Source organism: Lissotriton helveticus, chromosome 1_1, assembly GCF_964261635.1.
Source record: "Lissotriton helveticus chromosome 1_1, aLisHel1.1, whole genome shotgun sequence".
NCBI lineage: Eukaryota > Metazoa > Chordata > Amphibia > Caudata > Salamandridae > Lissotriton > Lissotriton helveticus.
In genome coordinates, this window is record NC_136057.1 from 1,323,669,595 (window position 1) to 1,323,695,638 (window position 26,044).

At 46.7% G+C, this 26,044-nt stretch overlaps 1 protein-coding gene across 1 annotated transcript; it reads right to left on the reverse strand.

Moving 5' to 3' along the window:
- Positions 1–227: 227 nt before the first annotated feature.
- Positions 228–23,828, reverse strand: PGLYRP2 (peptidoglycan recognition protein 2). The gene is made up of 3 exons (XM_078682094.1): positions 23,297–23,828; positions 17,944–18,238; positions 228–487 (listed from the first exon to the last, which is right to left on the reverse strand). The coding sequence occupies exons 1-3, from the start codon at positions 23,479–23,481 to the stop codon at positions 479–481; spliced, it is 489 nt and encodes a 162-aa protein (XP_078538220.1). The 5' UTR covers positions 23,482–23,828; the 3' UTR covers positions 228–478.
- Between the last annotated feature and the right edge of the window lie 2,216 nt (positions 23,829–26,044).

The following is a 26,044-nucleotide window of genomic DNA, read 5'->3' on the forward strand; positions in this document are numbered from 1 at the left end:
CATATAAAGCTCTCCAACAACTGCGGCTCAAGTTCGCACTATATAAAACTGCAAAAAAGAGATACAATAAAATGGAGGTGTGCCCAGGCACTCACAGACCAATTGCCTTGTCTACCTCCCTGTGTCTCAGGTTATTTTTTTACCAGTTGGGACTGATTTGCCAGCGTCCCTCTGCAGTGGTGTTTATTTGCTGGGCTGTTTTAGTACGTTGTGTGAATAACCTATGGGCAAAATAGATTTATTGTTATTAGAAATTTCATTTCTAAATTATGAAACATTGAATTAGCATGGATTACTATTGGCATTAAAAAAACACTCTTTCAATGTCTTTGTCACGAAGTCATTTTTACTTTGCACAGATCAGTACATAGCAGATATTTCAGAAAGCTGAACATTTAATAAAATATCGAGCGGCTGAGGCAACGAGGCCAAGTCGGATGGGATTTGTTCTCGCCTTGGGGATATTTTTCTGAATTCTTCACACCTCCTGCAGCAGAAATAAAAGGCAACCATTATCAGAAGAAATGCACAAAATAAGAGCGTTGAAGGTCTGGCGCTTTCATCTGAGAACCCTTTATCGGTTTTATTGCAGTTCTGCTGACCATATACATGCCAAGGTGGGCTGACTTACACAGTGCTGAATTTGTGCTGGAGGTTACAGGGATGAGGGCTTCTTTTTCATAAGCAAACTTTTGACTTAAAGCAAATGAGAAAAGAAGAAAAGTGACAGAATGAAGTAGAGAAAATCTGAGAAAAGTGATAAGAGGAGAAGGAAGGAATGAAAAAGAGACTGCAAAAGCTAGCTAATTATATATGAAGTGTAGGACGGTGTATGAAAGAGGTACGCAAGGTACGCGGCCCTCGGGGACCCCATCCCTGGGGCTGGCTCACTAATTGTGTTCAGGTGAGCCCACCCATGGGACACAGTAGTTTCCCTGCCTGACACTTGTTAAAATACACGGACGTACCTACATCCTGCCGTGAGGTAAACGGCTCAGCATTTCTCTGCACCAGCGGGCTCCAGCAGGCGCCGTGTGGGGAACGGCTGCATCAGAGGCCGCAACACAGCCTACAACTACCGCGGGGGCCCGAACTACAACCCCCAGGTGCCCCGGCGGCCAGGTCGCGTCCCTGACGCCATCACTGCGCCAGGAGGCACCAGAAAAGCGAGGAGCGCCTCTCGCCCCGCGAGTCGCGCGTGGGAGCAGCCGGGCTAAGCCCGGGCCAAGGGCGGGCCCGTCTGTGGCCGTCCGGGGCAGGACGAGGCTGGGCTGGGCCCCTTCTATTTCATCTGATACACGGACCAAGTAGAGTTAATCCAGTACCACAGGGGGTCCTGGCCAATTCCATCAATTCCCCTGGTAAAGAGCAAGGAGTAACTTTTTTATTCACAATTTTGTGCCCTGCAGCAACCATGTCTTTACACTTCGGGAAAGAAAGAATTGTACAAGTCTCAACAAAGAGTGGGGTGGTAACCGGAACCCTTGATCATTTCTTTAAGCGGGCTACAGGTATTCTTGAAAAGGAAATTGCTTTTGCCGAGAAACGCTTATCCATTGATCTTTTATCGGGCAAACGTTCGTCTCTGGGCAAAATTGGGCTGGTAGTCTCCCCCCCACCCCCAAGTAACCTAGCTCCGATTGATAACTACCACCTAAGCAATGATTTGGCGTCCATGGTCCCGGATGCTGTGGTTGGCAGCTTTGATATAGATTCTATATCTTGTTCACCTACAAATAGTTCATCAGATAGCATCGGTGTCTTGTCCAAACCATCCAGCCCTGTATTAGAATCCTTACCCGCGAGTGGCCCATCTAATCCCAAAACTAGTAAAAGGAAAAGAGGGGACATTACACATCAAGGGGGGGGTTGCAAAGATTTTTAAAAAAAGCCACAATACAGTTCTACCCCATTCTGTCCCAACATTCTCACAAAATCCCACTGAGGTCCCTACGGATCTACACGACCTATGCTCGACCCATAGTACGGCTGAAGAGCTTTTGGGCAAAATAGAAATTCTTATTACATCCCTGATGTTACCCTTATTGGAACGCACTAGGTTGATTAACTCCAAACTGGACCAGTTAGAGAATTTGGCTACAGCCAATTCGATTATGCTGGGAAAATTAGCAAAAGCCCCTGACAACATAATGGAGAATCCCACGGGTTGCCAGGAAAAGGGGTCTAGTGTTACATCGAGGATGGCCCCGACTGTTGCTAATAACCATTCGTCTACATTACTAAAACGTCCACAAATGGAGAAATCCTCTGATGGTAATAACCCCTTGACGTCTGCCAAGGGCAGGTCCCTTAAGGAAGGTCCGCCTTCAAGAGCTCAGCCAGCCTCCCATGTACCTGCCAAAGACAGACAGTCCTCGGGGAGGGGCACACAGGGCAACGAATGTGCTAAGCAGATGCTGCCTTGTGTTAATCTTCCACCAGAGTCCGCCCCTTATACTATCATTTTGACTGGAGTTACAACTATCGGGGAAAGGGAAAACTGAAACATCTAGGGAGTTAAAGAACAAAGTCATTTTTTGGCTAAATAAGAACAGAGCTCTCCCCTCCCCAGTCCAAAACTGAGATCTTAAACGTTAGAAGAGTTAGCTGGGTGGGTTACTGCCCTAAGGATTTGGAAGGTGACTGCGTCATTATCAACTTTAGGGACCCGTGGGTGGTAGATTTTATCTGTAGAGAACCTAGATTTGGAAGAGTGGGTGATGTTCAAATCTTAGGTCTCCCATATTTTTACCACCAAAGATGCAGTGATCCCCCTCTCCACACACTTAGGCCACGGAGGAGTAACCACACTAGAGGTCCTCCTCCTGATAGGGTGTCTCATTTCCCATATTTTCCTCCATTGTTCAACAGGTTCGAGTCCCTCTCGGGCCTAGAGGGAGTCGACTGACTCCCGGACAGTGTAGGCGATCCAACTCAGGTGATGAGACATACCACCGGTCCTGCACAGACCTGCTCATTTAAGGCCGGAGTTGCCGGCAGAGGTGAGCCGGTACTGTGCAGAACCAAGAGATTGGTTAAGGAGAGACAGAATGCTGTCATCAGGGCCGAGATGTTTAACCAAGATCCCCCGCCTAGTGCCCCTAAAGTTATCGCCCCAACAGCGCCCCTGCGCTCTAGTGAACGTGTGGCGACCAGTCCTAACTTTCCATCACAGTCTGATCCAGATAGTTCTCCTATTGCTTTAAATTTTAGCCCCAGGCAGTTGTCGGATCTGATACCCACTCATCTCGCAACTAGCATTGGTGGGCCCACGAGGGAGGGTTCTCCTCTAACTACTCCGGGGAGGGCGGGTGCCCTAAGGACTGAGCCCCGAGGGGGGCCGGCCGTGGTGGCTCCTGTTCTTAGGATTCTTAGTTGGAACGTTGCAGGTATCACCAGGAAGCTGGATTTACCTGACTGGAATTCCTTAGTGGAGGCTCACTCAATCTGCATATTCCAAGAAACTTGGAGCAAGGAGTCCTGCCACAAGGTGGGGTACGCAACGTTTTTCAAACCAGCAGTTCCCCCCTCTTCAGGGAAGGGTCGCCCCTCTGGTGGTCTTCTTATATGGGTTGATGTCACGCTTGGGTGCCAAATTCTGCAGCACGAGACTAATTCCCCTGACCTTCTTAGAATCTCACTTAAGGGGCCCAGGAGAGGGCTTACCCTTGATATTATCAACATCTATGCTAGGGGCACGAAAGGAGGATCTCAGTCCCCCATTGTTGCAGGCCTGGAGGATCTTCTTAGGCAGTGCCCTGACAGGTCACATGTCCTGGTCGCCGGGGACTTCAACTGTACGTTCGAGCCCCTGGCGACGGAAGACATCCTGGACACTGCCGATGAAGATGCTAAGAGAGGTATTCCCATTTTAACTATTCCGCCTATCCGGAGGTGGTCCCAGCGGGTTGTACAACTTAATTCCCTGGCCCTGGAATTTGGTCTGAGGGCAGCGAATGGGAGGACGACCTCAGACACCTCGAGGATACATTATATTCTCCTCGACTTTAAGCTCTGGACTTTTGTGTATGACATGGTAGTCCTTACCTCAGCCGATAGCGACCATAACCCCCTCTCTTTGGCCCTGCTCCCCTTGTGGGGTGGGGAGCAGGGAGTACACATGTTGCCAAAATCGTCTCCCACTCTGGAAGTACGGCCCTCTAACTGTGGGAGGCGCCTGAGATGGAGCAAAGTAGTTATGGATGGGGAGAGAATGATAGCCATGGAGGCTCTTTTAGTAGCTTCTCTGTCTATTCTGGATTCTCCCGCCCTGACGAACAGTGAAGTGTCAAGCCTCTTTTGTAATATAACTAAGACCTTGGGCAATCTCTTCCTACTCTCAAATAGGTCTCTCGCAGTGGGTGGAGCTAACAGACCCAAGAACCAACCAGGCTGGTTCACCAAGAAATGTAGGGTGACAAAATCTGCCCTGATTTTAGCTGTTAAAAGCAAATCCCCGGTGGAGATCAGGTTCGCCAGAAAGGAGTACAAACAGACCATCAGTGCAGCAAAGAAAGAATGGGAGGATAGGTACTGGACTGATTTAATGGCAGCAAGTGAAGGCAGAGATGCTAGAGGGTTCTGGAATCTGATAAGGACAAGGGATAGACCAGACTGTACCCTTATCACGTGTAACATTTCAGCCCACACATGGTACAATCACTTTCTGTCCCTCTACACCTCCATGGAGGGGCATTCCCCGGCGACCATTCACAGTAGTTTCTCGCCAGTCGACCCCTTGGGAGACACATTGGGCGATCCCTTTACCCCAAGAGAGGTCGAAAGCGTAATGAAGTCGCTGGTGCCCTCAAAGCAGCTGGGCCCGATGGGATTTGTTGCGCGCCAACACGAAGGTGTGGCGAAAGCTGGTTTCATCCTTGCTAAATGCTATCAATAATGGTGCACCTGTCCCAGAGTCCTGGATAGGGGCTGAGGTCGTCCCGATATTTAAAAAGGGGTGCCGGGACGACCCAGCCAATTATAGGCCCATAAGCCTAATTGATTCATCCCAAAAGGTAGCGGGGAAAGTAATACTGGGAAGGGTCCTCCAGTGGATAGACGAGAATGACATCCTATCAGACCTTCAGGCCGGATTTCGTTCCGTTACAGGGACTATAGAACAGGCCTTCAGACTGGTTCTTCTCTACTGGAAGGTGGTGGTGCTGGGCAAGGGCAGTCTTTATCTGGCCTTCATAGACCTGAAGACTGCCTTTGACCTAGTACCACGGGAGGGGTTATGGAGAGTATTGTCTGAGATGGGGTTGCCCTCGTATATCCTGTCCCTTTTGGTCAGGTTACATGCTGATAACTATGCACAGGTGCGGTGGGGCAAGAATGGCGAAAAAAACGGCAGGATCCCAGTAGAAAGAGGTGTCCGCCACGGATGTGTGCTTGCCCCCACACTGTTCTCTCTTTACGTGAACGGAGTGGTGGAGCATCTGCTAAAACATCCTGCAGATGCACCCTCTCTGGCGGGCAAGCGCATCCCCACCTTGCTTTTTGCCGACGACACCCTCCTCATTTCAAAGACCCCCGTGGGCCTGCAGAGTCTCCTTAATAGTTACCAGGAGTTTTGCTCGCAAAGGGTCCTGTTAATAAACACCAACAAAACAAAGTTCCTGGTTTTGAATCAGCCCAAAAAAATGGGCCGCCCCCCGGTGCTGAATTCCGTGACTCTGGAGAGGGTGTCTGAATTTGACTATTTAGGCATCCGTCTCTCAGACTCAATGCATTGGAACTCGCACATTCAAAAGATGCTCTTAAGCCACAAAAGGGTGGGCGGCGCTTTACTCAAGGAGCAACGCTCCTCCACAATTAAGCCTATTGCCCCAGTCTTGGAGATCTACAAAGCAAGAGGGGTTAGTGCTGCTTTGTATGGGGCAGAACTGTGGGGCACATGTAATCTTGAAGTGTTAGCCAGATCAGAGAGTAAATTTCTGAAAGACCTGATGGCTCTCCCGCAGAGCACCCCAACAGTACCCATACTAATGGACTTGTGTTGCAGATCGATCAAGGATCAAGCCCAAATTCGCCCTTTGCTGCTCTGGGCGCGACTGTGGCGAGTGCCCGAGTGGGCCTCCTATGCAGAGGCTTTAGCAGAGGTCATGTCATTGGAGGGCTGGTCCAAGATCAAGTGGCTGAGGGATGTGAAACGGCTGCTAGGAGCTTTGGGTCTCTGGGATGCTTGGGAAGCAAGGACCGCCCCCCCCCCCCAAAGCTGTTCTCAAGAAGCTGTATTGGAGCCGGATCCTTTGTAACAACTCCACTGATGTGAAACATTGTAAATCCACAGATGAATTTGTGAAGATGAAGGATGTGGTGGCTTACTAACCCTATCTTGACATTATCTCCAACCCAATTGATAGGGCCTTGTATTTTAAATTCAGAGTAGGGACACTACCTGTAGGCGATTTTACTGCCCGTTGGAAACTTTCTCACCTGCGCTCCTCATCCTGTGCGACCTGCCCATCATGTGTAGAGTCGGTCGCCCACATCTTCTTTGAATGTCCTGCATATGTACTGCCAAGGCGGAGATGGCTCAAACCCCTATGCAGACAGTTAGGTACTCGGCAGTATAGAGAGGCGCTGCGTATTTTAAAATCTGACACTCGCACCCTGGTTGCTTGTGGTGTGTCTAAGTTTTTTAAATGGGCATGGCTAATTCGTTTGAATAGGCTTTCTGTGACTATTTAATGCTTGTATTATCTGTTTTTACATGATTTTATCTCTGTAAACAGAATGTAACTGTTCTTACTGATCTTAAAATTGTTGTATTTCTGCTTTTATGATATTTTTATATCGAAATAAAGCCATTCATTCAGTTTCCCTGCCTGTGAGCGTGCGAACAGAGAGGGCATGAGTGTACCCACCCGGCAGGAGCATTCAACCAGGTGGGAGCAGATATGTGTTTCCTTGCCCGGGCCCTTGTAGGTAGAGAAACAAAGATTGCTCCCGCCCGGTGGGAGCATAGACAAACAGCTGATCCTGCCTTGGGGGAGTTGTGCCAGCTCCCGATGCACTACAAAAGGGTGCATGCAGGGATACGGTGGGGCCGCTGGGGCACTGTAGCTGCCCCCGCAGCCTCCAACGTAGTGTTTTGTGGGAGCTCCAGGTAGGCACTGAGGCGCCCACCAAAGGCCCCTTGGGATGGGGTCCCCGGGGCCAGTATTGGATTGGAAAGGGGCATTTCTAAATCCTCCTCTCCTTAATACATAAGAAAGGCCCCAAGGAATGGCATACCAGGGGCCCATAGTGTCTCGGGGAGGGGGGCTGTGTGCACCTTTCCCTTAATAAGAAATAAAAGCCATGGAGGATGGTGTCCCTGAGCCCCCAAAGTCTAGGAGAAGGGGAGGCCAGACGCTCCCCTCCCCTTAAAGAAAAAAGAACCTGGGGTATGGGGTCTCTGGGGCATGCTGTGGCTCAGGGAGGGGGCTGCACGCTCCCTCCCCTTTTTTTAAATAAAAGCCCCAGAGGATAGGGTTCCTCGGTACCCTTTCCCCATAAAAATAAAAATGTCTGAGGGATAGGGACCCCGGGGCCTTAAAGACTTAGGGAGGGGAACGCATGCCCTACTCTCCAAACAAAATAATACAGCTGCGGGAGATGGGGTCCCCAAGGCATGTAAACGCTTGAGTGAGGGGGGCCACATGCCCCTTTGCCAACATTTTTAATTAAAAAAAGATTTGCTGGCTCTTGCTGACACCCAGGATAAGTGCTGACAAGGGAGCCGGTGTGGCAGCGGGTACCCTGAGGCCCCCTGGGGGTGGTATTGCCAGGCCGTGTGTAAACCCTTGTGCTATGCACAGACAAAGGGTGTGCACGGCTTGGGGTTGGCAGCCCACGGATTGGACGCAGGTCCTGGTGCAGGTAAGTTCGAGGGTTTTATGTAAAAACCCTAGGAATTCACTGAAAAAATAAAGGTTAAAGGGACGTTCTAGTTAAATGAAAATGTCAGTTAAAACATACCATTTGAAACTAACAGAATCTCTAAATTCACCAGATATAGTTATCTCAAACAACTATAAATCATGCCCTAAGATAACTACAACTCGCCCCCGCCATGCACTTCAAATTACCCCACATATTACATCACTCATGGCATGATCAACGATTTCATTGATAGCATGACAGTAACATCTGAAATGACATAATTGATAATGAGACTGTGCATGGCGGTGGGAGCGTGTCATGATCACCTTGGGCGTGAGTTACAGTTACTTGAGATAATTATAACTGGTGAATTTCTGTGGTTTTGGTTTTGTATCATAGGTGGAGGTTAGGTGGGGACTAGGGAGCGGTCACAGATTAAGGTCAGTGGAGCCTCTGGCATTGTTTTTTTTTTACATTTCTTTTTATTGAAAATTAAATAAACAAACAAGGCAATAAACACGATACAGTAGGATATCTGTCCAAATGAGGAGGGAAAAAGCAATACAGTAAGGTATACGAACAATATTAGGAGAGGGAAGCAGGGGAGAGACGAGGTCAAACAAAATATGCATGATATAATACAAGGAATGGCAGGTCAGGGGGAAAGTGGAACTTCAGGGATATCCACAAGGGGAGGAGTGCAAATGTCTCCACGGTAAATGTTCCAATGACCCCAGATCTTACCCCATTTCCTAGGTCGCCCTCGTGCCACATAGACCGTCTTCTCCCTGAACATGCACCAATCCATGTTTTCCATCCATGCCTAAACCATGGGCGTCCTTTGGGAACCCCACAACTGCGCTATGTCTCTCTTAGCTACCATATTTCCCAAGGTCGCCCACTGCATCTGCGTTACATCATAGTCAGTTGACTCCCAAACATTCAGGAGACAACGTCTGGCCTCGGGCTGCAGGGCAACGCCGGTAGCTTCCTTCATCTTATTGTGTTTCCCGGTCCAAAAAGCAGCTACTTCAGGACACTCACAGATTATATGCAGAAACGTCCCAAGCAGCCCACAACCAGGCTTGCACAATCCATCCTCTGAATAACCCATTCTAAGCAAACGGGGGCCAGTCACATAAATTCTGTGTAGGATTTTAACCTGCACCAACCGAAGACGGGCAGAAATCGCAACCTCCTTAGGAGAAGAGACCGCAGACTGCCAATCCTCATCATTCAATTCAAGGCCATCTCTGGTCCACACGTCCCGGAGCTGCACCAACAGATCAGTCCGATCGTTAATCAGTTTTTTCTAGATCAAGGAGATAGTACTATCTGGTACATGACCGTCCAGTATTCTATCCTCTAGCGGAGAGGACTCCGGAATCTTCACACCCTCAGGAAAAACCGACTGCAAGGCATGGCGGACCTGAGCATACCAAAAATATTCCCTTTCCCTCAGTTGGAACTCAATTCCCCAAAGGTTTTAATCTTGCCCTTAACGCAGCGGTCACTCACCTTACTAACACCAATCATATCCCATTTCTCAAATCCTTTCGTTTTCCACAAGTTACCCAGCTTCTCGGAAGCAAAAAGCGGGGTCACTCGGGTCAATCGATCCTTCCAACCCATCGCACTATTTGCACAGTTCCATACCCGTTCCGCAATCTTTGTAGGCCCCGAGAGCTTCCCTCCGGCCAATCTCGAATAGAGCGCTCTATAATAATCGCCCCCTGGTAACAACCACCTGTTCATTGCGAATGTCTGACAAAATATCGATATCACAAATATCGATATACAAAAATATCGGAACAAAATTATCCAAATCAAAAATATAGGAATCCTATCCCTAACAAGGTAAGTGCAAATATATCGAAAAAAAAATATAGAATGACAAAAATATCGTTTTTTGTAAAATATCGGTTTTTTTTATTAAATAAAAATCTAATATTAACAAAATAATACTTATAAATGTAATAAACATATTTAAAAATGTACTATAATATTTAAAATTAATTCATAATGTAATACAAATTAATATTAATAAATATATAATACATAATATATTTTTTTATTAATATTAACTCTGAATTAATTATTTTCATAACTTATAAAAAAATAAAAAAAAAATAAATTACTAATACATTTATATACATAAAATAATCACATAAATAACAATTAATAACAACATAATACTAATAAAAAAGCTAAATACATTTTAGATAGTGTATGAGTAAAAATTACTATTCCCACTCCAGAGAGTGCAACAGTAGGGAAAGTGTTGGATAGCGTAGGGGTAACAATTACTATTCCAACTCCAGAGAGTGCAACAGTAGGGAAAGTGTTGGATAGCGTAGGGGTAACAATTACTATTCCCACTCCAGAGGGTGCAACAGTAGGGAAAGCGTTGGATAGCGTAGGGGTAAAAATTACTATTCCCACTCCAGAGAGTGCAACAGTAGGGAAAGCGTTGGATAGCGTAGGGGTAAAAATTACTATTCCCACTCCAGAGGGTGCAACAGTAGGGAAAGTGTTGGATAGCGTAGGGGTAACAATTACTATTCCAACTCCAGAGAGTGCAACAGTAGGGAAAGTGTTGGATAGCGTAGGGGTAACAATTACTATTTCCACTCCAGAGGGTGCAACAGTAGGGAAAGCGTTGGATAGCGTAGGGGTAAAAATTACTATTCCCACTCCAGAGAGTGCAACAGTAGGGAAAGCGTTGGATAGCGTAGGGGTAAAAATTACTATTCCCACTCCAGAGGGTGCAACAGTAGGGAAAGCGTTGGATAGCGTAGGGGTAAAAATTACTATTCCCACTCCAGAGAGTGCAACAGTAGGGAAAGCGTTGGATAGCGTAGGGGTAAAAATTACTATTCCCACTCCAGAGAGTGCAACAGTAGGGAAAACGTTGGATAGCGTAGGGGTAACAATTACTATTCCCACTCCAGATGGTGCAACAGTAGGGAAAGCGTTGGATAGCGTAGAGGTTTAAATTACTATTCCCACTCCAGAGAGTGCAACAGTAGGGAAAACGTTGGATAGCGTAGGGTTAAAAATTACTATTCCTACTCCAGAGGGTGCAACAGTAGGGAAAGCGTTGGATAGTGTAGGGGTCAAAATTACTATTCCCACTCCAGACGGTGCAACAGTAGGGAAAGCGTAGGATAGTGTAGGGGTAAAAATTACTATTCCCACTCCAGATGGTGCAACAGTAGGGAAAGCGTTAGATAGCGTAGGGGTAAAAATTACTATTCCCACTCCAGAGGGTGCAACAGTAGGGAAAGCGTTGGATTGCGTAGGGTTTAAATTACTTCCCACACTACTCCCCCTGTAACACACAACACACTACACATTATAAAAAAACACAATTAATACAAGTTTCAATTAATCAATTAATAACAATAAATATTATTAAATTAATGTAATTATAAATGAACTATTTAACACTTATTAATTACCAATTAATTAACAATAAATACCAATAAATAAATACAATCTCTTTAATTAATTACATGTAATTATATAACACCCTACTCCCCTATAAACACACAACCCACTACACATAAATAAATGAAATCATTTAATCACTTAATAATTAATAATTACCAATTAATTATTAATTAACAATATCAAAAATTAATAAATTAAACATATTAACACATTAACTCTAATTATTTCAATTTACTACTTAATATTATTTAATTACAAATTAATTATTAATTAACAATTACACTAAATTAAATATATTAGCACAATAAATCTAATTAATGTAATTAACTAATTAACATTAATTAATTACCAATTAATTAACAATAACAATAAATTATATATCTTAGCACATTAAATCTAATTAATTTAATTAACTAATTAATATTAATTAATTACCAATTAATTATTAATTAACAATAACACCAAATTAAATATATTACCACAATAAATCTAATTAATGTAATTAACTAATTAGTCTTAATCAATTACAAATTAATTATTAATTAAAAAATAGTTAAAATATATATTAATTATTTAATTATTATTAAATTACTTCCCACCCTATTCCCCTATAAACCCACAACCCGCTCTAATACTAAAACGCAAAATGTTAACATAATTACTAATTTTCAAACATACATTTCTAAACATATTTAGCAAACATATAAACAACATAATAAAATACTTAACACTAAACAACAAAATTTCGATATTACTAACATACATACCTTAATCTCGATATTCTGTCTGTCGATATTATGGCACATCGATATACTATACCATCGATATTAAAACATCGATATTATTGTATATCGATATTTTAATTTCGATATTTTGTCTGACTACCGTTCATTGCAAACGCGGGGTTCAATTCGGGACCATACATACCATGATTAATGGCCCCCAATTGAGACGCCCAGTAATATCGTTTGATGTCAGGGAGAGCGATACCACCATCATACCATGGAAGCGTCAGCTTGGCGAGGGCGATACGCGATCGCCCATCCCAGATCAACTTTCTCTGTAGACCCTCCACCGCCCGAAAATAGCTCGCAGGAATTACATCAAAGGTGTTCTGAAGAGCATACAGAAAGCGTGGCAATGACATCATCTTAAAAAGCGCCGCACGGCCGAGCGGCGAAAGCGGCAGCTTGCGCCAGCCCACCACGTCTAGTTTTAACCGATTTAGCGGTGGGAGCAAATTCCGTTCATATCGGACAACTGGGTTCAACGATACATAAATCCCAAGATATTTAAAACCCGTCTGTGCAACCTGGATGGGACAACCGCGCGGCAAAAGGGGGACATCTCCCGAGAGGACGTACAAGTAAGATTTAGTCCAGTTGATAACTAGGCCAGAATTCCTACCAAAAGAAGTGAGGACATCAAACAAAACAATTAATGATTTCCGGGGCGACGTTAGGTACAGCAGTATATCATCTGCGTAGAGCGAGATACGATCTTCAAAGTCTGGGGCCCACTGAATACCCCTCATCGACGGTTCCCATCTAATCCAGGCACCAAGGGGCTCAAGGGCGAGGGCAAACAGGAGCGGCGACAATGGACAACCCTGAAGCGTACCTCTCCCGAGAATGAAAGGCTCGGAGACCCGACCGTTCCCCACAATCTGCGCCAACGGGTCCTCATAGAGGAGTCTCACCCAGCTAATAAAGCCAGGACCAAAACCAAACTTAGCAAGTACGGCCCACAAATATGGCCACTCCACAGTATCAAAAGCCATTGTGGCATCCAAGGAAGCCAAGATGGCCAGCTCACGCAATGACGCAGTCCTCGCGAGGACACCATGCAAACGTCGCAGATTCAGGGCTGTATTACGATGCGGAATGAAACCGGATTGATCCGGATGAATCAAGTCACTAATCACCTTTATTACACGGTTGGCCAATAATTTACCAAGAATCTTGGGTTCTGCGATAAGGAGGGATATCGGCCTATAAGAGGCACAGCGGTCTCTTGGCTTCCCTTCCTCATGAATCACCACAATGGTCGCAAGACGCTGATCACGAGGAAGGGAGCCCCTATCTCGCGATTCTAGAAACATGTCACGAAGATACGGCGCCATTTTGTCGGGCGCAATTTATACAGTTCAATGGGGAGACCATTAGGACCCATCGGTTTCCCCGAACGAATAGAACGGATAGCGAGAGCCACCTCATCAGCGGTTATTACTTCATCCATCAACTCTTTATCGGAATCAGACAAACTGGGCAATGCGATGTCGCGCAATAATAAATGTGAATCTTCCTCCGGCCTCTCAGATACGGGGGAGTACACTTCCTGGAAATGCTCCGCAAAACTCTGTACTATCTCCTCGGGTTCAGTCACACGCATACCATTCACTCTCTCAATCACAAGAACCACACGACTCGCCCTCTCTTTCTTATCTAACCAAGCTATCAGTTTACCCGCTTTATCCCCGACATCATACAATCGGCCCTGCTGCTCCCTGCTCATGACTTTCGCAGCATCCGTCACCAAAGCCTTGTATTCAAGTTGTTTAAGACGCAAAACATGCATCTTCCCACGGGTGACACCCAGTTCCAGTTCACGCTCCAGTTCAATAATCTCTGCCTCAAGGCCAACCACTTCCTCATTTATACTCTTTTTAGCACCAGCAATCAATGACAAAGCCTGACCTCGGATGACAGTCTTAAAAGCTTCCCAGAGCGACACTGCCGAAGACACTGATCCCTCATTCTCAACAAAATACTGGTCACGGGATTTGACCAACGCAGCGCGGGTCTTAGGGTTACGGAAATACCATGGATTGATCGGGGCTACTCGTCCCTCTGCACCTACACTCGACTCCATCCGAAGCCACAGAGGAGAGTGATCGGATGTTCCCCGAGCCAGATGTCGAACCTCAGTAACTGAAGGGGCCTGCGCAGCTGGCATCAAGATGTAATCAATCCTGGAGAAGCTACCGTGTGCACCCGAGTGGAAAGTGTATTGGTTCTGGGCAGGATGGAGCAATCTCCAACAGTCCAGCAACCCCAGTGTATCTATAAAACCGCTAAGCCAATTCTGTGATCCTGTGAGGTCCCTGGGTGGGTGCCGATCCTTCCTACCAGAGACAACAGAGTTAAAATCTCCGCCCATGACCAGAGTCCCCTCAGGAAGTCCCAATACTACTCGCCCCAAGTCCGCAAAAGTTGTCGATTGTAAACCCGGGGGGACGTAAACAGAGAGAAAGGATACAATTCTACCCTCCCATCGTCCAGTGAGCTACGTAGCGCCCCCTATCATCGAGGACTGTTGCATCTATTTCCAAGGGGAGAGTACTCCTGACTAGGATACCCACCCCTCTGGATCCAGAGGAGAACCCCGCATGAGCAACCAGACGATACCCTCTCCGGTTCATGGCATGACAGGTGTTACCGATCAAATGTGTTTCCTGCAATAATACCACGTCAGGGGAAAGCCGTTTCAATAGCTGTAGCACCACCCCTCGTTTTATCCTGTCCCCCAACCCATTCACATTCCAACTCATTAGTCTCAATCCCCTACCCCCCATCCCAAAAGTGAAAGTAGATCCAACCCCCCTCGGAGCTCAGCATCCAAATCAAATGATAGAACAATACGTTGCCTTGTACGGAAACAAAACACACCCATAGGACCACCCCCCCACCCCCGAACCAAAACCCCGTTACTAACCCCCCTCCCTGCACCCCTGCGTAAGACTAAATAGCCACCCCAACTTGCAGTGTGCCTGTCGCCCTGACATCAAACTAATCTACAAAAAGAACCCCAAAGGAGGAAAGAGTCCCATCAATCGCCTCGCCACCCCGGGTATGACACATCAATGGATACAATAAAAAGTCATCGAACTACAGTCTGGGCTATCAGCAAAGTTCAGAGACCGGAAACAATGCTCCTATTCCTGCTCCGTCGGTCCGCCCTCCGCTCCTCCAGAATGTTCCTCCCGGCCACGTTGGTGAGGCAAGGTGTCGAGCCAGTCTCCCACCACCTCTGGACGATCAAAGAAATATGTCCGTTCCTCAAATTCAATGCGTAACTTGGCTGGAAAAAGCATTGCGTATTTCAGTCCCATCTCCCTCAGTCGTCGTTTAACACCCAGAAATCCTAGTCTTTGCTTTTGGACTGTCTGTGTAAAGTCCGGGTAGAAACTTACAGTGGTGTTTTCGTATTTCATGGGTCCACCCACCCGCGAAGCCTGCAGGATAGCGTCTCTATCTCTAAAGTTAAAGATTCTGGCGATGATGGGCCGCGGCGGGGCACCCAACTTCGGTTTATCACCCGGTACTCTGTGGGCGCGTTCAACAGCAAAGAACTTGCTCAGTCCTTTAGGTGCAAGGTGCTTAGTTATGAGATCCTCAACAAAGAGATCGGCCGCCGGATCCTCCGACTTCTCCGGGACACCAATAATGTGTACATTGTTACGCCGGGCCCTACTTTCAAAGTCCTCCAACCGGCGGGCAAAAAGATCATTGGAGGTTCGCAGGTTGCGGGCCTCCGTCTGCAAGTCGGACACATCGCCCGTCAGGCTGGAAGTCTTCAGATCTAAAGATTTGACCTTCTCATTAGTTTTGGATAAATCTGTGCGGATCAAATTGACATCGATCGAAACAGTGTCCAGCTTGTGGGCAAGAGTCTCAAATTGTTTGCCGATGGAGGCCTTCTTCCCGTCAAGGGCGCCTATGATGTCTTGCAAAGTCAATTCCGCCGATGAGGCCGGGTCCTCCCCAGTACTTCCAAGTGATCTACTCGGTCCACTGGGGCATCCTTTAGATTGGGCATACCGATCCATGTTGTTTGCTTGGGTATATCCACCTCGCCGAGTGATCTTGGACTTTTGCCTGTCTCCATCAAGTCTGGCCGCCATCATGGATTAGGAGACCCCCAGAAGCAGTGGGCAACGAGAGAAAATGGCCCCACCGGGACCGCAACCAAACTATCCGCAGAAACCAGAGGGCACAGCCCGTCCAGGCCCAGTGTACACACACAGGACAGCACCCATGAACGCCACGCAGTCCAATAGCTTTCGGCTCGCATAGGCACGCTCTCAGACAGGATCAGACTGGAGCCTCAAAAGCGAAAGTGAAAGTCCAAATCAGTACGACAGTCCGTATCCCCTGAGGCCGCTGTTGTTCAACTTCTGCCCGGGCACCATGCCAACTCGAGCTCCGGGCAACTCCGAGGGGCAGGCCGCAATATTCAAATCGTTATTATTCCGGTTCCGGAGGTCCGATTCAAATTTAGACAACGGTTATCGCCTCAGCTATGGCTCATCTTCAATAACCCGTCAACGTAATCAGGATAATTGTCAGGATAGATGCGGGAGGTTGCGAGGGTCTCGGGAGCCCTCTGCTCACGCGGCCATCTTGGTTGCGCGCGAAGCTCCTCCTCGCCTCTGGCATTGTTAAAAGGGCTCAATCTGTGCCAGTGATAACAGGAAGATTCCTGTCCTCGCTAGCTGCTGCTATGAAGACCCTGCCCTCCAACTTGAAAGTTTAGGCGACGAGGTTGGGAAAGATCAACTCACCTGATGAGGCTCAGGTCGTACGTAGTCTCTTACATTACTCACCTCAGGTTACGTTTGTTTTAGGAACACTCAGAGAAGCAGCACTAACGCCAAGCATGTGATACATTAGCTTGGCATGTCCTTTTTCTATTCTTGTTGTATCTGGTTAGAAAAAGGTGTATCCCCTTTTGCAGTGGGTCACAAAATTGGCTATGCCCTTGACTAACGGTCAAACTGTTGGTGAGTGTGTGCTAATTATTTTCATGTAGGTGCAGTGATTGTAGAATGGAGGTCAGCATAGGGGCATGTACCTGATGCAGTCTTAAACCATGGCGAAGCTTAAAACAATAGATTGTGGATCTGGTTGAACACAGAAGAGACAAAATATATCATGCCTGAACCTAAACTTGTCCTTCATATTTGAAATGGGAACGGCATTTTTTGTTTTGCTTCAATATTTGCTTTGTAAACTGTGAACGTTGTCTAAAAGCAGTAGTTTGATCTACGTTTTGCCTACTTCATAACTGGACGTAGTAAAATGCCTGACGCCCTTCAAAACAAGCAAAACATGCTATTCCTGCTCTTCTAGGGTGCTGGGTCCTTTGCTCGTTCATTCAATTATCTGTTTCCTAGCTGTTTGGACCAGCAAGCAGTGAATACTTATGTGATGCACACACAGCAGATCATCAATCATGATAAGACCCAGCCCCGTCCCTAAGTTGCCAACTGTCCCCTTCTGCAGGAACAGTCCTGGCAAGTTGGAGACTGTCCCGGGTAATATTGTTGCAGAAACTGTTCCTCTTTATTACACACAGGTACACAAACAAGAACTTTCTATCTGCAGCAACCCTGTGCTGCAAAGTGTCCCAGGATTTGTTTCCAAATGTTGGCAACTATGCAGTCCGTCCTTTGAAAGGAAATGGCTGCAATGTATGTGTGGTGTCACCATTCACAAGGCAAAACAATACACTGATGATGTGTATGTTACCTCAGAACACATTTCAGTCTCAAGCATTTGGCTATGCATGGCCTGGCCTGTACCAGAAGTGATTCCTATTTTACTCTGGAGATGGACTCACCTGGAATCCCTTCCAAGTCTGGATCTCGTGAAAGAGCGCGTCTCCTGGACAGGTGGTCTGCCCCAGCTGGCGGTGGCCATATATGGTGTATCCTGGAAGTAGGTATCCAGCGCCCACAGCGCACTGCAGGAAGTGGTCCCTCATCAGGTCCAGGGCGTGGGCCGGAGGGAGCTGGGAGGTGTAATCCCCAATGAAGCTGACGCCGTAGCCCACAGCATTGTGGCCCTTGGTGTGGGCTCCCTGCCATGTCCAGCCGCGGCCTTCATAAAGGTACCCATCAGCCCCTACCACAAAGCTGTAAAAAATGAACACTCTGTTATTGTAACATAATAACATTGTGAGAGGCATTTCAAGATAAAATCACAGCTGGTGAAACTGAGCTGAGTCAGTCTGAAATACATACATAACTCAGCTACACAGACACAGTGCTTCTCGACCTTTTCCTGACAGCCGGTGGTGAGCTATGCATACAAGGCACAAGCACTCTTCCACACATCCCACAGTTTGCTTTAGGTATAAGGCTGGCTCTGCTCGGCAGCACGTCTACTATGCATCAGCCACTCTCTCCATGGCTGTTTATTCACGAGCACTGATCGCTGCGGGGGGGGCTGTTACGCCCCGGGCACTGATGTGTGAAAGGTGCATCTCTAATTTAAATTTGTGTGTGTGCATGTGCGTGTTCACATGCTCACTCACATGAGGGTCCTTGTGAGCATGGTGTAATACACAAGGCATTCCCTCGTGTGCATGGGGGCATGGCCCTACACAAATGAGTGAATGCTTTGCCTCTGCAAGGTGCTGTATTATGGACATTGGCGCAGAGGCACAGGGGCATTGACTATGCACCAGAAAGAGGTGGCACACAGTTAGTGAGCCACCTGAGGGCGCCCCTTCAGAAGGGAGTAATTGTAGTCCCCTTACCCCCCCAGGCATTACCTTGAGGGGGCTAAAGTTTCTCATTGTACCCGCCTACAGGGGATCTCTGTCCCCTTTAAAACTCCAGTCCAGGTGCCACCTGCACTATTAAAGTTGGACCGGCTGCTTCAGTCAGCACTAACGTTCTGCCCCCTTGGCAGCGTGAGTTTCGGAGCAGCACATTATCAGTAATGGGGCACAGTGGCGTAACGAACCTTGAGGGGGCCCCCTGCAGGGTACGTGAAGGGGCCGCCTCCGGACTCAATCTAGAGCTCCCCAGCAGAAGTGCGGTGCTGACGGGGCCCCCCTTAGGGTGAGGGCCCCCCCTCACTGCGCGGGCTGCAGGGTCCTGTGTTACGCCCCTGATGGGGCACACTGTCCATTGCTTGTGCCCGGCGCGCATAGACTGTGCGCTCTTACGGTCATACAGCCCCAGCTCAGTCTGCATCTGTTACCCAGGACTCAGCAGTGTTCCAGAGGGCGTGGCCTGCGGTATTATCATCTGTGATGTTCAATGAGGACAGCAAACCCAAAACTATAGGATTCCACACTCAGGCTGCGGCCTCATGCTGCTTTACGCCACACTCGGACTGCAACCTCACCCTATATGATGCAACAGAACTCCTCGCTAGCTTTACATAACTCAAGAATTGTGAAAAATAACAGCTAATTGACCCTACATTTATTGTTGTGTTCTTTGTAGCTGGTGAACGATGAAATATACACTGCTTTCTATGTCCAGGTAAGTTGTCCAAGGCTGACCTATATTTAGCCTAGGTAGTATATAGCAATGTCAGTTCATGTATAACCCTCCTGGCCGTCACTAATACCATGACACTCAGGGGGCGGGCCTGTAGTTGATACAGACTGCATAGTAGTACTCTTATGCAGCTTCACATGCTTACGCTCCCAAATGACAAAGATCTGCCTCAAGCCGCTGGCTGATGGAGGACTTTCATTTAGGACCACTGCATCTTCCAACAAGCTACTTTCTATGACCGCTTCTTGACATCTCACAAATACAAGCAGTTATGGGATGATATGAACAAAGACTATCCCAGCAGATCTCTCCCCCTTTTCTCCCTCCAAACTATGCCTGATGAGGACCATAAACTTTAAACTAAAAATTTCAGAATGGACAACCTGGTGTTTTTGCTGCTAGTTAATTGTTGGTATAGAGTGTTCCATAGAGGATGCTTAGAGCATTAGCACTTTATTGCGCACCTTATAAAAACTTTTTGCTGCTAGTATTAGTTGGGATAGCGTTTCCAAAAGAAGATGCACAGAGCACTTGCACGTCAGCCCCTAAGTTTAGGCTCTTATGTTTACAACCAAACATGTACATCATTTCAATGTCGTGTGTTGTTTGATATTTATTTTTAGATTATAACTTTATATTAATTTTTTCTGCGTACCTTACTTAATCAGGTTTCTCCGATAAACTATAGAGTGCTGTAACTGAAATAAGCATGTATATGTTGAAAGACCATCTGCATTGTAATTAAGTTGACCACCGCAGAGTATAGTTTAGTGAATAGAAAAATTGTTCTCTTTTAATGAATGCTTTTGGAACAGAATTAGCTTAAACAATCTGCATAAATTGGTAACAATCCATATACGGCAACTTTATTACCTAAAGCTCATGTATTTTTAAATGAAAATGAGAATCTGTAATTTTAATTGAATTTTTTGGTGTATGGAAACGTGTTTTAATTATGCATTTTATGTGGAATTGTTCGGAATTCTAAACCATAATAAAAATTGATTGATTGATTGACAACCTGGAGTGGCTGCCAGCTTAGTGGACTGTGATCATAAGAATACCATAAAGAGACTTACAAACCTGTTTAAAGCCGTAAGTTTACTGAAAACTATAAATTTAGCACCTATCTCTAAAACTTTATTCATCACACTGCTAAGCGCGGCGTCCCATAGCACTATAGGGGAAACATCATTTGCCACGCAGTCTGAATCATACAGTGCCTTTACAACGCAGTGTGAACCACGACTGAGTCTTTACCACGCATTCCTTTAGCACTCAAATCATTACAACAACTTGCTTTAGGGAACTCTGTGCTTGATTGGTGTTGGATTTTAAGTCCATCACCTTCCCTACTGATACACAGATTGGAGTTGGAATAGTAAAATATTCTGTTCCAAAGTCCAGCGCTTCCCTAAGGGAAGTTGTTGTAATGACTTACATGCTAATGAAAAGTGTGGTAACGATGCAGTTGTTGTTCAGACTGCGTTGTTAAGGGACACGTAGTTTCGGCATGTGTGGCTCTGCCATACAACCCACTGTAGCCGCACTTTGATGGTCCTCAGGCACACCATGGATGCGGTTCCCATAAAGGATCAAATACACCACCCTTTCGACCAAGTACCCTAGTCAGTGTAGCATGATACCCAAATAGGCAAGCACTTCGTCGACCAACATAGGTGTAGTAAGCGCCATATAAATGCTGCCATGCAGCACAATACAGAATGCAGGAGTCCTAGGCTTGCCCTAATATGCAGACCACTGGGCAATGGTAGTACTATGGCAGACACTAATGACCTCAATAAGAAAATACCCTTATTTCCCCCAGCAACACTGCCCCAGGAGTTACTGGGATACCACAGAGTTACCAGGGAATACAGGTGGGATGGTGAGGCTCCTCTCAGAAATTAGGAATTATAAGGGGAAGCTGTAATTTTAGCACCAGTTCCTCATTTTCCCCTGGTATTCCCCCAGGAACTCCACCTGAAGGAACAGCAGAATTACTATGGATCTCATAGCTCCAGGGGGCCAGTAACTTCTGTTATGTGTCCTATGTGAATTAAAAGGATTTTACCAGGTGGACCCCTCTGGTGAAAGACACAAGATCCTTAGAGCGACTATGGATCTCATAATTTTGATGGGGTCAGTAACTCCTGTTACCGGCCCTATCAGAACAGATAATAACACTTGGAAAGAGGGCCTAGGCATAAAAATTCTGGACTTCTGCTAAACAACGTTCTGATTGGCTCAAGTCATAGAAGAAGGATTACATAGAAGGAACATAAGGAAAGGTCTGTCTCCCTAAAAAATGAGAGCAACAAGCATTGGCAAAGTCTACAATTAATGTGCTAACACATGCTGCTTTAGCAGATTAAGCGAGATACAAGGGAGGGAGCCAGCAGAAGCAGACAGAGAGGGGTATAGTTGGAAAGTATTTCCTCATGCAGTTCTGGGTAAGTGCTGAAGTGGAGGTGGAAGGACACACAAACTGCCAATAACATTAGGTGAGATATGAATAGTCCATTGGACTGAGCCAAGAAATGATTGTCAAAGTCTCAAGCCAGTGGTTGAAAGAGGCTGGTAGAAGAAAACCAATAATTGAAAAGGGCGAACCCAAACCACACTCTGTGGCCCGGAATCCAAGTTCGTCGGAATTAATGTGCTATTTATCATACCTCACAAATGACAATACCCAAGATTATGCTATTTATGAGTGCGATAAATAGCTCCTATTCTGAGTATTTGGGGAATAAAATGTGGATTTTGGTTCAACAGAATCTGCATGGTACAGTAAGTGCCGTACACTTTTCACCTGTTAAATTTTTAGATGTCGAAATTCAAGGAAGGGTGTGATATTTAACACACTTATTAATTACTGGCTGCGTTAAACACAACACAACTCTCTAATCCAAACCCTGTGCAAACAGGAGTTTGCACAGGGGATGGAAAACAGCGACTTACTCATAGTCAGGGCCTATATAAATTGTTAGCAACAGTTGTGTTTGGCAGCTAGGATGTCAGAAACAAAGACCTTAAATGGTCTTCGCTAGGGTTGCACACTCACTTGAACCTTTTTTCCAAACCGCTGCAGTTCCACCCCAAAATCTATGTATCAATTTAACCATATGCAGATGATGCCATATTGCATGATTCCAGGTGGCTTTAGCAAAAATAGTGAAGATAGGAGGTGAGTATGCAAGAATGAACCACGTTGCATTAATGTAAACAAAGACAAAATTGATCCCAGTAGGTACAACCCTGAAGAAAATGACATTGTCCTGCTGGACAAAGTGCCCCCTATTATTATTTAAGTTCCATTTTTGCCAACGTGTTTCATGCACATCTTTCCAGAGGCAGTTGTTTTCTAACGCCGGACTACTAAAGAAGTCTAGTGGCCACAGACAGTACCAATGTGTCTGGTTTCTGCTATTCTTTGATTGTCCTGGCAGAGTGTTTGGCTCAAGGATATTGCCAGTCCATGAAACCACACCCCCTTGGCTGCATTGCTGGACGGAAGCCATAGGCGTGCTCCATGCTCATCAATGTGCCTCATGTTTTCCTCTATGGCCAGGTAAGGTTCTCAGCTTCAGATGCAATGAAAACCTTAGCCTCTGCTCTCACAATACCTGATGGATCAGTGTTTCCCTTCAGACCCATGTGCACCAGCCCCCCTCTCACTTGTAGCCGATATCATCCCAGCCGCGGTCATCCTGGTGGAACCTCTGCATGCTCCGCATGTCTGCCGCGCACTGTGCGAACGTTAGGCATGGCTGGCCGGGCTCGTAGGTGTGGTGGATGTACACAAAGGCCAACGGTGTGTTGAGAAGAGTAGGAGTTCCTCTGTAGGGCTTAGCCTCCCACATGCACCGTGGAATCACAGCTGGACACTCTGCAAAAAAAACATAATTAGATTATACAATGGTGAGCAAATGTAGTGACTGGACAGAGAAGAACGTATAGAGAGATCCCGGTGCCCCATCTGAACCAGTTGGTTTCTCTTGGCCACCTACACTCTTTGCAGCGCCACAGACTTCTCACTGGCTATGACTAAACAATAGTTCATTCACTGAATATAGTTCCTCATTTTCCCACACCACTTCTTCTCAAATATCGTCAGTGTTTCAGCCCTGTACAGGTCATCAGGGTGAGCAACATGCACTTTCACCCCCAGCAAAGGTCAATCAGCTGGAGGATTAGGCAACGCGCATCCACCTTCAGGGACACAAGGCCCAAGACCTGCTATGGTAAGTTCTGGGATCTATCTATATGGATATGGTCGGATATGTGTCCTCAGAGTAAATCACAACTCTCTATTACCTGATGTTGTCAAATGAATGGTACTAGGTGATTGGGGGGGAAATTGTACCAAGGAGACCTATTCTGCAGGAACCGGCTCCTTAAATGACTTCCCTCAAATTTTCCACTTGGAGGGCATTCCGTTGCTGTCATATTCATCCTGGTGAATCCCCTGCATGTTAAAAAAATGGTCTTTACAGGACCACTTAGATCTCATGTTTCTCATTCATATGCAAAAATCTTCTCCGGCCCCATCTCTCCAGGATGCACTTTGTCCTCCTTCCTGTCCTCTCTTGTTTGCAGGATGAGTACACGGTAGCCCTGTTTTTAGCGTAATCTCCTTATCCTTCTTCCTATCAGTACACTCTTCTCATTCTACTATGGTATTTTTCTGTACCAGTATCCTGTTTGTTTGCGTTTACCATTATATCTCTCTCCTACCTACACCCTGGTAGTCTACTCCAACCTTTGCACAAGTACCTCAACTACACCATACTACCTCCACCACCCCCTATACCCAGGTACCTTTGCTCCTGCATAGTCCAGTAACTTAATCCCACCTGTAACATAGTACCACCTACTTATACCACAGTACCTCTATTGATTATGCTCTTGTTCCTTTACATTAGTCTGGGCTAAAATGGCCGCAAGGAGGGAGTGACTGGGACCAGCTCCGGACCTAGGGATCACTTTCAGTGTAAATCCCGGCCGGAGCGACCCCACCGAAGCCCCCCCGCCACCCGGCTCCCGGTTCCAGACATCATCCGGCACCAAGCGTCCTGCGAAGGGAGAGAATCCGACCGAGAGACTCCCCCTGCCGTCATTGATGACCAGGCTCCCCGACGACAGAGACCCTCGTCCACCAGATCCTCGCCCCGCTCCCCCACCCACAACAACTCCTCTCCGGTAGCGAGTTGGCACTTTCGCTCACCTGACTAGGCTCCCAGTGACGACGCCGCCGGACATCAGAACCCGGACCAACAGGAGCAGTGCGGATCGGGGTGGCAGCGGAGGCCGAGGGTCGCCTGTGCTCGTCGTCGGACCCGGTGAGTGACCAGCGCGCCCACGAAGGGCTGGGGGGCCCGCGCCCGTCTCGACGCTCCTTTCCCCCCCGGAGCTGCCTGTCCCCCCGGAGCTGCCTGTCCCAAGATGGCCGCCAGCTCCAATTGAAAAGAAAATATTTTTCTCCCCATTTTAAAGCTTAAAGACCCCCCCGCCATCGGAGCTGGGAGAATAAGAATAAAAAAAAATAAAATAGAAAAACGACGACCAACTATGTCGCTCCTCCCAATGCCTCCACATTATCCACGCTAAAGGCCGCCTGACCCTAAAATGGCCGCCACCTGGGACACCTAATAGAAAAGGAAAGCAGACTCCAGTGAGGACAACTGATCCATAACTGCAAGTCCTTGCAAAAGGGCAGAGGAGGCCCCTATTTTCAACGTTTCCATCACAGTTAACCGAAATAAGTAAATTAAGTAATTTAAGGAACCAATTTCCCCTAGTGATGGGTCCCTGGAAACAACTATCTACAACACCCTTCATCCAAGTATTCTGCTGATCGCCCTCCTCTGGGGAACTACAAACCTGCTAGACAATTTAGGAGGCCCCTATTTACAACGTCTTCCTCTCACTCAACTTAACGTACCAATTGTATTAAAGGAACCAGCTTCCCCAATTGTAGGGACTCTGGATACCCTTTCTATAACATTTATCTTTCTAGTTCTCTGGTGAGCATCTACCTTGGCTACTACAAATCTGCTAGCAAATCAAGGAGTTTCCCTTCTCTAAGCACTCCATTACGCAAGCACGACGCCTAGACCCAAGGAGACAAACGCAGATCTCTTGCTCCACCATAATGCCTCCGTCCCAGCGCCTAGACGTTCACCCCAGCCCTGCACCCAACCAGCTATCTCCTATGGGACAGAACACCTACGCCATTACCTTCCCACATAGTATCTCCTTCAAAGCCAAAAAACGCCTCAAACAGAATTTAACCAGACAACACCCTGAAACTCTTATCGTGGACTCCTACCATTGCTCAACGAGAGGATTGAGAAAAACAGACTTCATTTTCCATACCACCCGACCAGACGCTTGGGTCTCCACCTTTAATTCACTCCTTCCAGT

Bases quoted from the DNA above. Each gene is read 5' to 3' on its own strand.
- PGLYRP2 (XM_078682094.1), bottom strand. From the start codon at position 23,481: ATGTGGGAGGCTAAGCCCTACAGAGGAACTCCTACTCTTCTCAACACA. The intron at 18,239-23,296 runs GTGAGAGGGGGG...CATTTTTTACAG, and splicing joins TGGGATGATATCGGCTACAA to CTTTGTGGTAGGGGCTGATG.